The sequence below is a fragment of the Amphiura filiformis genome, chromosome 18, assembly GCF_039555335.1.
Source record: "Amphiura filiformis chromosome 18, Afil_fr2py, whole genome shotgun sequence".
NCBI classification, from domain to species: Eukaryota; Metazoa; Echinodermata; class Ophiuroidea; order Amphilepidida; family Amphiuridae; genus Amphiura; species Amphiura filiformis.
The window spans coordinates 11,856,929-11,871,043 of record NC_092645.1 but is presented as its reverse complement, the minus strand read 5'-3'; the positions used below and the strand labels follow the sequence as shown (position 1 = coordinate 11,871,043).

Below are 14,115 nucleotides of genomic sequence, written 5' to 3'. Positions count from 1 at the left end.
AACCGAAGTACACTGGTAAATAGCATTTGACATTGCTATCTTCAGTAGATAGCTTTCTTATCTTCAGTAGATAGTTTTGACATCTTCAGTAGATAGCTTTGCCATCTTCAGTAGATAGCTTTGCCATCTTCAGTAGATAGCTTTGCCATCTTCAGTAGATAGCTTTGCCATCTTCAGTAGATAGCTTTGCCATCTTCAGTAGATAGCTTTGCCATCTTCAGTAGATAGCTTTGCCATCTTCAGTAGATAGCATTGCCATCTTCAGTAGATAGCTTTGCCATCTTCAGTAGATAGCTTTGCCATCTTCAGTAGATAGCTTTGCCATCTTCAGTAGATAGCTTTGCCATCTTCAGTAGATAGCTTTGCCATCTTCAGTAGATAGCTTTGCCATCTTCAGTAGATAGCTTTGCCATCTTCAGTAGATAGCTTTGCCATCTTCAGTAGATAGCATTGCCATCTTCAGTAGATAGCTTTGCCATCTTCAGTAGATAGATTTGCCATCTTCAGTAGACAGCTTGGCTATCTTCAGTAGATAGCTTTGCCATCTTCAGTAGATAGCTTTGCCATCTTCAGTAGATAGCTTTGCCATCTTCAGTAGATAGCTTTGCCATCTTTCAGTAGATAGCTTTGCCATCTTCAGTAGATAGCTTTGCCATCTTCAGTAGATAGCTTTGCCATCTTCAGTAGATAGCTTTGCCATCTTCAGTAGATAGCTTTGCCATCTTCAGTAGATAGCTTTGCCATCTTCAGTAGATAGCATTGCCATCTTCAGTAGATAGCTTTGCCATCTTCAGTAGATAGATTTGCCATCTTCAGTAGACAGCTTGGCTATCTTCAGTAGACAGCTTTGCCATCTTCAGTAGATAGCTTTGCCATCTTCAGTAGATAGCTTTGCCATCTTCAGTAGATAGCTTTGCCATCTTCAGTAGATAGCTTTGCCATCTTCAGTAGATAGCTTTGCCATCTTCAGTAGATAGCTTTGCCATCTTCAGTAGATAGCTTTGCCATCTTCAGTAGATAGCTTTGCCATCTTCAGTAGATAGCTTTGCCATCTTCAGTAGATAGCTTTGCCATCTTCAGTAGATAGCTTTGCCATCTTCAGTAGATAGCTTTGCCATCTTCAGTAGATAGCTTTGCCATCTTCAGTAGATAGCTTTGCCATCTTCAGTAGACAGCTTTGCCATCTTCAGTAGATAGCTTTGCCATCTTCAGTAGATAGCTTTGCCATCTTCAGTAGATAGCTTTGCCATCTTCAGTAGATAGCTTTGCCATCTTCAGTAGATAGCTTTGCCATCTTCAGTAGATAGCTTTGCCATCTTCAGTAGATAGTTTTGCCATCTTCAGTAGATAGCTTTACCATCTTCAGTAGATAGCTTTGCCATTTTCAGTAGATAGCTTTACCATCTTCAGTAGATAGCTTTGCCATCTTCAGTAGACCGCTTTGCCATCTTCTGTAGATAGCAACTCAAAATCTGTGCTTCACTTATTAAAACTGGCATAGCAAAGAGACACCCAGTATTATTTTGCAAATTGTGGCGACTCGATTTGCCCAAAATTAATGAGTTACCATAGTGACCCGTTGATGCAATGATACATGCAGATTCAAAAGTTGCACCTAAACCCATTGATAATGTTGCTTTTACATGTATTGGTAGATGGCCCGGGTCACTGCAGAAGTGCGGTCACCAAATCTTTCCATGGAAATGGATAATTAGTTTCCACACTTAAAAATAAGGATGAGCGAGGGCTCTTTTCATTATTCAAGCATCATTATTAGTCCAAGGTGTTGTTATGCTTTTAGAGGCTGTGTACTCTCAGACATGCATGTAGTAAAAGTGCAATAACTTTGTAATTATTCGCGCAAGACATATAAAAGTATAAAGGCAAGACATCAATAAATCTTAATATAAATACAGATTTGGGGTAAAAACACTAATTATGAAGAAAATCACACAAAAAGTGAGTTTTGGGCAATATTTGTTAGGTACATCATAACAAAAAACACACTTTCCAAAATATTTTATTTTGTTTTTAGCTCAATCTTGAGGCTCCATTCCAAAAACGTTTTTTTTTAATTTTTTTGATATTGGCCTTAGTTTTTGAGATATTGACCATATAAGGCATCAAATTGGACTTTTAAAATTCACAAACGCCTATTTGCACAAAATGATGCCTAAAATCGGAAATAGACCAAAATATAAAAAAATGAGAAACCTGTTTCTTGAGTCGATCATGCTTTTTACGATGATCATATTTGCTTACCTAAAAATGCTGTTGAGTTATCATGTACCTAAATCGTCATTTTACCGAGAAAATGAACATTGAAATAATGGCCGTTGAAGTTTAAAGTGATCACATTTTGCACTTTCATCAAATCTCACAGGAAATTGCGGCAGTTTTCGTTTTTCTACCTTATATTACGTGAACATCGGGTAAATCCACAGCCCCTTGAGAAGTTTGAGCGAAATCCATTCATAACTTGATATTTAAATCGGGGAAAGAACTTCAAAAACCCACATTTTATCAGCTAAAACGGAGCCATTTGACCACTAGGATTTTGTGAAATCAGTGCTTCTGTGGTGTTTCCATAAGATGCGCCATGCATGCAGATAGGCGTCGCATATGCGTAAACAAAATGCGCGATCGCGTTGTTGCGCGCATGTACCCTGCTGGTACAACAAAGATTTTCGTTCCTTTTAAATTTCAAACACAAGTGGAATAGTGAAATAAACTCCGTAAAATATTGCAGTTGGAGTTTACAAATTTGGATTTTCACTCCTTGTATTTATAACAAACATAACAAAGTACAAACATATCAAAAAACTCAATTTCGCGAAAGAAACAACGTCTAGAGTACACAGCTGCGTTAGAACACACTTTTAGCAGCAGCTAGAATTCACTTATTTTGACAGGCCTAGCTTTTGTAAAAACACCAGTTAAATTATAACTCTACCAATGTATAAAAAGCTTAATACACTATCTTGAAACTGGGTAAGGGAGTGTTCATAAATACTTTGGTAGGGGGGCTGGAAAATATGTAGGGGGTCATAACATTTTAGGAGTTCTGAATAAGGGGGGGTAAAAACATTTTGGGTGTATGAATAGGGGGTTAAAAGGTTTTGGGCACATGGGGGTGTAAAAACTTTAGCAACATTAGTCCTGAAGCAAAAAATATAAAATAGCCTGAAATTTTTTTGTGCGCAAATGTTCCAGTATTAAAAACCAGAACAAAAGTTCATTACAGATAAGGAGCTATAAGGGTATTTGATCAGGTCCTTTATGTTTTTTGATAAGTCATTCAATAGTCAAAGATATATTTAAAGCCATATTATAACATTTGCTGAGGAGGACGCCCTCACTGAATTTTTCAAATTCTTTTTTTTACAAGATTAAATTGTACTTTATTAAACCAATATACCCTGCAAACAGTGTCCGAAATAAGGAAAATATGGAGGTTATCCCGAGGATAACTAAAGCATGAATTCTGCTTGTCCTCAATACATTTTGGTTGTCCCCAAAATGTGTCATACTTTTAGAGGTAAAATATAGTGGTTGTCCAGGGGATAAGTACATAGCTCAATATGGTTGTCCCCAGTGATTTTTGGACATGAGGACAAGAGGATAAGTGTTTATTTCGAACACTGCCTGCAAAAATCAAGGCTCTAGGTGCTGTAGTTTTGTCAAAATCTGAGATTTTGAATAAAACGCCGGAACCGGCGCTTTATTATTACGATGGAATTATTAGTCGAACGCATACACGATGTTCATAACACACGGTAGCGCGGACGGTGATATACACAACAAAGGGTCGTACCATAACATGACCGAAGGAGTGGTACGTATTGGCGACATGTGCGCTGGTAGTAAATTCCAATTTTCTTTGCTTTGGCTTAGTTGTTCGGCTCAAAAATAAAAGGGGATATATCTGACAGTAAAAGCTAACATTTTATGGCAAAGAAATGCTAATCTATTTTGTTTGGAAATGTTATAATATGGCTTTAATATGAAGTGTTAAAAATTGTCTTGTTGTCTGCAACTTAATTTTGAGGTTTGTATCAGTTCCTTCTGGTCTGCTCTTTTAATCATTAAAAAGATGCAATGTCTTTGTTCTTCTTAATGTTTCATGCAGTTATCACTGATATATACAACTAAACCATGCTGCATTACAATCATAGGCAGAGGAAGCTTGGAGAACTGGGGGGAGGGGTACACGTTTCCACCCTCTAATTTTTCCATGGGGGACATCCCCCTAAAAAAACCAATAGGAGAGCCCTAAGATTTACTTGCATGCAATATCAAAAAGCATCATGTTTTGGGCCCAAATAAGGGTAAAATTACAAAATTTTGCACTTTGCAATCACGCGAACTGGCCCATCAAATAGCAAAACACACCATTTCTGCAGTACCGTAGCCAGGGGGCAGGGGGGGAAGTGCCCCCATGACAAAGATGAAAGAAAAAGTTCCCCTGACAAAAAAATGAAAGATAAAATCTGGAGGGCAAAGGAAAAGAAAAGGGGCAAGTAGCCCCTTTTCCACCTAAATTCACCCTGATCATGGGCCAAAATAGTGTAAAATAGGAAACATTTGCGACCGGTGTGTGCGCACATTGTCACAATAAAGGCATTTTTATCCCAATCATGGGCGAAAATAGTGTAAAATACAAAATTTTTGAACGCTACACACACACATCATCCCAATAAGGCCTTCTTAGAAGCTCAAATACATGACATTTTGAAATGCTCAAAATAGAGTCTCTATATGTATTTGCAACTGCAATTTTTTTGTCAACTGTGCCCCCAAAATTTTATTTTTATTTATAAGTTCCAGTAAAACCAGAACAAAATATACTCGTCCCCCGGCCCCCTAAATTTCAATGCTTCCATCGCCACTGATTCCAATCATAATTGGATGTTTTTTTTATACTGGGTTCCCGGGTTGCATAAACCATACTTTACAAAATGATAAAACAATTCCACAATTTCACATATTTTATACCAATGACATGGACATACAATTTCATTGCACATCAATACAAATTTTAGTAGGTATCATTAATATGTTTCTTCTGTCCTTTGATGTAGAATGGTAGGCTACATTAAAATGAGGGGGGTCAAAATAGTTTTGAACCTAATATGAGGGGTCAAAAAGTTTTAGGTCCATTAAGAATGTTTTGAGTTCACAAAGTGGGAGGGTTAAAAAAAAATTTGACATGAAATACGTCATGAAATATATTTGCATAACAGAGTGACACTTTAGGTTTGGAGTAAGCTGTAGACATTTCTATGAACGGGGAATTCCGGCACTGGAATAAACTTTTTCGGAATCGGAGTTTCAGCAGATTTGAAAAGCGGATTAAGATATGGTACCCTAAATGAATTACAAACGATTTTAAAACTATATGTGACACGATCGAGGGAAATGAGTCGGATGTCGCTAATTTTGATTTTGAGATATTGGCAAAGAAAGTGTTAAAATTCTTTTGTTTTATATTATTTTCAGCGATTGACAAATTGGCGTAACTTCAAAAAGAAAGGTCGTATCAACATGGGGTTTTCAGTTTCTGAAAGCTCTAAATGTCCTCTTTAGAAACATGTGTAAAACTCATTTTCGACCAGGGCCGACATGTGACTCATTCCCCTTGATCATGTCACATATACCCCTTTTCATGAAAATTGAACTGTTTTTTACCCCTTTAACGCGTCACACGTGCTCAACCAAGAAAAAACACCCCTTTTCACACGTTTTTTTTGTCACACATGCTTACATCATTATATTTGAGTGCCCCGGTGAGTTTGGTATGTGCAGCTTCTTTTAAAAGAAAAGTCTGTGCCCGGGGTCTGTGCATGTTATTCAAAATACTGACAATTTTGGCAAACATGAATTGGAAAGTTATGCTTAATTTCCATTAGTCCAATCAATAAATCAAACATAAAAGTAAATTCTTTAATTTATTTAAATATTGTTTACCCAAAATGTATCCCACACAAAATAAGATTAATCTCTGTAACTGCACATCCCTTTTAAAGGGAATTGTTATCAATAGTATACAGAACAGCCAGTGACCCCTATTAATATGCAGTGACCCTAATAACACTGCACACACAGCAACATGCAGAATGTGTATTCATTGCAGTGTGTGTGTCAATGAACAGATCCTAGAAAGAGTGATGTACCGTACATATCAAACAGAATGAAAAACCAATTTTGCATAAATAAATAGTAAGTTGAAAAGCTGATTTATATAGTAGTAAAGTAAAATGGTGAGCTAGTCCACTCATGATGATGTTATAATATTGTTAAGCTTATAGTACACACATGCATGACATATATATACTAAAGTTGTTTTCTTTAAACTTCCGTGGTCCGGGTACGCGCTGGTGAATTGCGATCGCGTAGAAGTGACAAGGTTAAGCCTACTACGCTACCGCGCCAAGACCAATGAGTCAGCCGGCTTGTTGTCAAGTGCATTGATCAGCCAATCAGCGTGATTGTTTATTGCTTTTGTGTGTACGCGATACGCACAGGCACGACCACGGAAGTTTAAAGAAAACAACTTTATGCATGTATACATATATTTCATCATGTAGCTTCATGTTCTGGATCATATAGTTCTTAAAAATGCATGACTGAATACATACATTATCATGTGTACATGTACATGCATGTATTCACTATCGGGACTTGAAATATAGGGGCAAACTTACCCGGGCTGCTAAAAGGAAAAAGTGTGTATATGCACAAATGAATTGTAGTCCCGGGGATAGCAGGGACCTACCCGGGGTCAGGGATGTAATTTTGGAAACTGTTACAAACATGTTACAGTCCCGGCTTAACCTTAGTCCCCGCAGTGTACATCCCGGGTACATCCCCGGCCAAGTGCCTGCCCCTAGCCCCAGGCACCATGTTCGAAGTCCCCGCGAGTGTTTCCCCCACATACGACCTAGCACAGTTGTGAGTATACTCCTTCTGTTACGTCCCGGTACACTCCCGGGTAGATCCCAACCTGTTTGAGAGGCATCACTGATCCCCGTACACCCCCCCGCTTCGTCCCCACACTGCGGGGACACATTGAGCTGTTACATCCCGGCCAAGTCCCCACTGGACCCGCTACAATTGATTTGTGCATTGTGCACAAAACCAAATTGCTCCTGGATCTGAAATCTTATTTCAAGCCCTGATTACTATGGCCATCTGTTTTGAGTTTTCTTTTGTTATTTGCTTATTTTAACCAGTCAACAATTTTCATTGTCGATCTGAATTAGGCCACAATCGTTTTTCTTGAAAGTTTATATTACTTAAACGTAGTACCATTCGATGATTCTTATGGGGATTCATGCAGTTGTATATATAGTAACTACAAATTTCAAATGTTTGAGGACAGTGTTATGTTATGTTGCAAAATATTAAATTTGACAATAATTAACAACCTGTTTGACCTCTCCGCCGGGGGGAGGGGCCACATAAAAAAATTGGTGGTAGATCTTTGGGAGCTGATGGCGTACCAGTAAAAGGGGTCTTTCGTGGCTTTTTTGTTTAAAAAAATGTCCTAAAAAACCCAGAAATATGAGGAATGAGCAATTTTGGAGCTGAAATTATCAGGGTCTTTCGGAGCTGTATTTTGGTTAATTATACGGGGTCTTTCGGAGTTGCGAAATCCTAAAAGGGTTTTTTTGTGGGGAATACCTGTATGGTCATTTGTGTTGAGTGCCCCCCCCCCCACAAAGCCTTTAAAAAATGTATAGCATGCATTTTGTTTATAAAAGATGAAAATGTCCGAGCATAAGATTTTAGTTTGGGTTTAAAAAGAATTTTGTGTTAAATCTGGTCTGTCAAAAGTTGCCCAATTGGGCTACCAAATCGCAGGTTTGGCAACCCTGTCAGTCAAATGTACCCAAGTCTCATATTGCCAGTCAACCACATCAATCAATAATCATATAAAGAGTACAATAAATAATATGTCTGGTAGAATTGATAGACCTATTGATTGATTGATTGATTGATTGGACATGAGGTAGAAGTGTGTTTACAAAGCATTGTAAACTGCGCCAAAAAAGTATCCTTACACTTGGAAAAATAATCACAATTTCAAACTTGAACCAAATTTGTTTAAATTTTTTTCATAGATGCACATTATGACACATATACCACATTGAATCAAATGTGACCTCAAGAAGTAAAGTTACCAGCAACTGAATAGAAGAAGGTCCAGTTTTAAAAGTGACAACGGGGATTACATAGTTGGCAGTGGTGATGCAAACGCACCCTTTTTATTTCAAACCCACCCTTTTTATTTTATACCCTTTATACCAAAACTCCAAAACCCACCCTTTCTAAGCGTGGTTACTACTTACTATTAAATCATACATAAGTGGTTATGGTGGTCAAGGAGGTGCAGATTTGCATCCAAAGAGAATTACATGCATCCAAAGAGAATTACATATTGAAGTTTTAGATGACCAAACACTACAGTGTGTCATTTAGTGTCATTCAATCGGAAATTACAGTAAGCTTTGAGATTGTTGAATTATAAACCCACACTTTTTATCAGTGACCACCCTTTATATTTGGACACACATTTTAACCAGAAATTTTTCAAACCTAAGCATTTTGTGGACCTCTCAAACCCACCCTATCTAAAGCGTACGTGGGTTACCAACAGTGAGCAAAATCAAACCAATGTCTCATCATAGCCAAATGACTGTACACGAGACTCCCATCTAGACTTAATTTACACATTCGCACGACGCACATGCATCCACTCATCCACAAATCTTTAAATTCATGCATGACATTTACATACACATAACCATGATACATGTGACATGATCAAGGGGATTGAGTCACATGTCGACCCTGGTCGAAAATGAGTTTTACATATTTCTAAAGAGGACATTTAGAGCTTTCAGAAACTGAAAACCCCAAGTTGATACGACTTTTCTTTGCGAAGTTATATCACTTTATCGATCGCTGAAAACAAAAGAAAACAAAAGAATTTTAACACTTTCTTTGCCAATATTTCAAAATCAATGTTAGCGACATCCGACTCATTTCCCTTGATCGTGTCACATATATATGCAGTTTGTAATTAAGGCTACCCCCATACATATTAAAAACACAAATACAAACAATATGCAAATGAAATCACGACACAAAACTATACAGTATATCAGGTCACCATAATATATACTATCACCATGAAGATACCAAGTTTGTATATAAAATAGGACTGAATTTGGTTCCTCAGTGAAACCAAATTCAGAACAGGTAAATGATTATACAATGAAAAAAGACCCAATTTTGCCCGACTCAAAGCCGAGTTCTCAAATCCTGAGGTCCGAGTCGTTGTGCCCAGTTTGACTCATAAGTCCAGCGAGTTGTAGTCGAATGAGTATGACTATGATATATGAAATTGAAAACTCTAGATTCATGTTTCATGTCATATACGTATATGGTTGGCACAATATTTTCTTAGGGCCAGCCCCATTTTCTTCGGAAGGGGGGTCCCAAAATACAGGGGGGGTCATAGAATTTTTAGACCAAAAATAGGGGGGGTTATAATTTTTTTAACACCCAAAATATGGGGGTCATAGAATTATTGAGAGCTGGTGACTTAAAATTTTTGTGTCCTGCGCGCGCATTCTTTAACTTCACAATCAAAATGTGCGTACAATCAAAATGTGCGTACAATCTATGCAAAATTTTTACGCGCTCCGCGGGCCTTCCTTACACTTTCGATGAAAAATTTAACACGCTCCGTGCACTTTCATGAAACCACCCGGCCGTATATGGCATTTTCCAATATAGTCGGTTAGTTTTGTGGGGTTCATTATCAAACCCAAATGGTTTTAGCTTGTATTTATATTATTTATCAACATAGGCCTATTTGTTTGTGATATTTCAAGTGTTTTAAAATTTCAAAATAATCCCATTCAATTACACGGTTGACGATGAAAATTTAGAGAATGCAATGCGGCCACCACCTGCCCCGCGCCTTAGTTCCGGCAATGAATATTTTGTCTTGAGTCTGTGTAGGTGGAAGGGGGGTCATAAAATGTCCGACCCAAGATAGGGGGGGTCGTAAAAAAAATTTGCCCGTGATAGGGGGATCGAGTCATAAAAAAATTGGCTCCGGTCACCGACATATTTGGGACCCCCCTTCCAAAGAAAATGCCAGCCCCATACAATTCAGTCTGCAAAAAACAATAACACATTACATAATACAAAAACAAGACTTCACATTTTACAGTGTCCCTTTCTTAATCCTTTTTTAAATTTCAGAACATGTCTTCCAGAAGACCTCAAAACTTGTTCAACCTGAAGCCTCACAAATGTATATATTGCAGCAGGCATTTCTATGACACTTGTCTATATCTGAGTCACCTGATCAAACACAAGAAGCGGATTAGACGGTATTGGTACGAATCAGACACGAAAGAAGAGCTGTATAAATGTCAACACCGTAATAAAGACTTCACAAGAAAACAGCATTGGAAGGTCCATGAATGTACTCAGACCATTAAAAAAAGACACTTGAATAGACGTTCACCGATTAACAGCAAACCTCATGTATGTAAAGTATGCAACAAGGGCTTTAAGCTGGCACATCATTTAAAACAGCATGAACCAAGTCATATCACAGAGAAGCCTCATGTATGTACAGTATGCAACACGGTTTTCAACCTGAAGCCTCACAAATGTATATATTGCAGAAGGCATTTCCATGACACCTATCTATATCTGAGTCACCTGATCCAACACAAGAAGCGGATTAGACCATATTGGTATGAATCAGACACCAAAGAGAAGCTATATGAATGCCAACAGTGTAATAAAGACTTCACAAGAAAACAGAATTGGATGGACCATGAATGTAGAAAAGCCTAATTTACACACTTGAATAGACTTTCACCGATTCACAGCAAAGAGAAGTCTTATGTATCTCAGATAATACATTTGAATACTCATATGCCTTATGTATGCAAAGTGTGCAACAAAGGCTTTACACTGGCAGGCGATTTGAAACAGCACATAGCAATCCATAGCGATGATAAGACTCATGTATGTAAAGTATGCAACAAGGGTTTTTCTCAGAGACATCATTTGAAGCAGCATGCAACAATACATAGCAATGAGAAGCTTTACAAATGTGAACTTTGTAATAAGGGCTTCAGGTACCCTAGTATTCTAAAATATCATTTACAAACTCACCTCAATGAGAAGGCATATGTATGTGAACTTTGCCATAAAAGCTTCAAGAACAGAGATAGCCTACATGTACATGTAAGAGTACATTTACAGGCTCACAGTAAACATAAGCCATACATGTATGAATGTACGGTATGCAACAAGGGCTTTACACTGGAGCATCAATTGGAACAGCACAAAGCAGTTCATAGCAAGAAACCTTTTGTATGTAAAGTATGCGACGATGGCTTTACACTGGCAAATGACTTAATACAACACATAGCAATCCATAGCAAAGAGAAGCACTATGTATGTAAAGTATGCAGCAAGGGCTTTACACTGGCAAATGACTTGATACAGCACACAGCAATCCATAGCAATTTGATGCCTCATATATGTAAAGTATGCAACAAGGGCTTTACACTGGCATGTGATTTGAAACAGCACATTGCAATTCACAGCAAAGAGAAGCCTTATGTATGTAAAGTATGCAACAAGGGCTTTACATATGCAAGTGAATTGAAACGGCACATAGCAATCCATAGCAATGAGAAGCCTCATGTTTGTAAAGTATGCAACAAGGGCTTTAAATTGGCAGGTAACTTAAAACAGCACCAACTATTTCATAGCAATGAGAAGCCTCATGTATGTAAAGTATGCAACAAGGGCTTTACACTGGCATGTGATTTGAAACAGCACATAGCAATTCATAGCAAAGAGAGGCCTCATGTATGTAAAGTATGCAACAAGGGCTTTACACTGCCATATTTATTGAAACGCCACACAGCCATCCATAGCAAAGAAAAGCCTCATGTATGATAAGTATGTAACAAGGGCTTAATTTACACTGGCAGGTAACTTGAAACAGCGCCAACAAATTCATAGCAATGAGAAGCCTCATGTATGTAAAGTATGCAACAAGGGCTTTACACTGGCAGGTAACTTGAAACAGCACCAACAAATTCATAGCAATGAGAAGCCTCATGTATGTAAAGTATGCAACAAGGGCTTTACACTGGCATGTGATTTGAAACAGCACATAGCAATTCATAGCAAAGAGAGGCCTCATGTATGTAAAGTATGCAACAAGGGCTTTACACTGCCATGTTTATTGAAACAGCACACAGCAACTAATTCATAGCAATGAGAAGCCTTACAAATGTGAACTTTGTGGTGAAGGCTTCAAGTACCTTAAGACCATAAAAGTACATCGCTTAAATGGCACAAGACAATTCATAGCTAATAGTGATTAGCCCTACAAATGTGAACTTCAAAATAAAGCAATACAGTACACCAGTAGTACACTAAAATCATTTGCAGACTCATAGTATTTTATGAGAACATTTTGCAACCTCACTGGGACACAGCATCCACAGCAGGTAAATTATTATATTTTCCTTGCAGCGAATCATATGAATTCAAGTGCCACTTTACAAAATAAGCTGAATTTAGGCCTATATACTCAGTCGATGAGCGACGGGCGATTGGTATTTCACCAATAATTATGGTTGCTGGCTTTTCCGAATGCAAGAAAAGGCGTCCTTTCTCATTGGCTAAAACTGATCGCTACCACTCAGTGATGTAGTATATATACCCAGAGGGGACATATAAATGTGGTATGGGTATGTGCGGTGGTCAAGGGTCCCTTTTTCAGGCTCTCTGATAATTCCTTAAGACCCATAATTGGATCATGTTCCAGTATTTTGAGCCTCAAACTCTGACAAGTGTATTGTAGCTCTTTAGTCGAAATTGGGAAAATTTTGGATTTTTTAGCTCCTGTAGTTTGGCCCAATTTTAGTTCACAAGACTCATAAAGCATATTGAAATTTCAGTTCATCAAGCCTCTATTTTGCCCAAAATCAGTTCTTAGTTCCCACAGTTTGGCGCGCCACACCGCATACCCCTACCAAAATTGAAGTTGAGTGCCCCCCCCAGTACATATTCAGCTATAGACATGTATTTTCAATTCCATTTAACACTATAGAGTCAATATTTTATTGTTGCAGTGTTTCACTATGCTCCATACTATAGAATTGGCAGCCTTGTGATTTAAATGTATTCGATAGCTATAATGTAAACAGAGAAACAAGCGTGTGTGTCTGAATGGACTACCGATGAATGTTACTCTCATGGTGGTGTCATCCTATTGATATTCATAGTTGGATCTTTGAATGCCTATTTCTCAAACTCTGAAAATAACAGTTATTTTTTGTTTCTGTAAAACCTAATGTATGAGTTGAAAGAATATGATATTCTTTAGTCTGCGTTCTGAAAACCCAACCTTTGTTTTGAAACACAAAAACTGACAATAAATCAAATTTTCTTATAATTATGTGATGCGATCAAGCAAAATCAGTCGGAACTCGGAACTTACTACAAATAGGACAAATTTGACAGTTTGCTCATTTTAAGTTCAGATTTAAGTTGGAACATATGTGTAAGCATGGACGACTGGACGTACTAGTACGTCCATGGTGTAAGTATTACAAATATGCCAAAAAGTCGGTTTTGAAAAAAATAAAGGTATATTCCGAAAAAAAGATTGTACATTAAGGCTTTAAATACTGCTTAAAAATACTTCAACATTGGTAAGGGCTCGTTTTGGTAGCAAGATGGCGGATACATGCAAAGGTGAATTGGATTGAAGAGCGTATTCTTTCTGTAATAAACTACATTGAGTTTGATTGTAAATACTGCCTAACAAAAATGCACTCCTGGATTAGGGTTTCACAATAACATAAGGGGCAGTGCAATAATTATGAGCTCCGGTGGGAGAGTAAAATTGGGGGACAAAAAACCTTTGGCGAGCCAAAAGTGGGGGGGGGGACAAGTTTTGGCAAGTCGAGGGGGGGGGGGCAAGCAATTTTTGGCACGCATTCATGGGACGCCTTTTAATAAAATGCTCTAAAAAGGCGAAGGAAAACAGTACGG

The 14,115-nt window shown here is 37.9% G+C and overlaps 2 protein-coding genes across 2 annotated transcripts in view; one reads left to right on the top strand and one right to left on the bottom strand.

The window, feature by feature from the left end:
• LOC140138970 (laminin subunit beta-2-like) overlaps positions 1-14,115 on the bottom strand; it is a 555,517-nt gene that overhangs the window by 347,998 nt on the left and 193,404 nt on the right. The window lies entirely within an intron of this gene.
• LOC140139864 (uncharacterized) lies at positions 6,141-13,964 on the top strand. The gene is made up of 2 exons (XM_072161624.1): positions 6,141-6,219; positions 10,279-13,964. Exon 2 carries the CDS (start codon positions 10,966-10,968, stop codon positions 12,001-12,003), a length of 1,038 nt encoding a protein of 345 aa, XP_072017725.1. The 5' UTR covers positions 6,141-6,219; positions 10,279-10,965; the 3' UTR covers positions 12,004-13,964.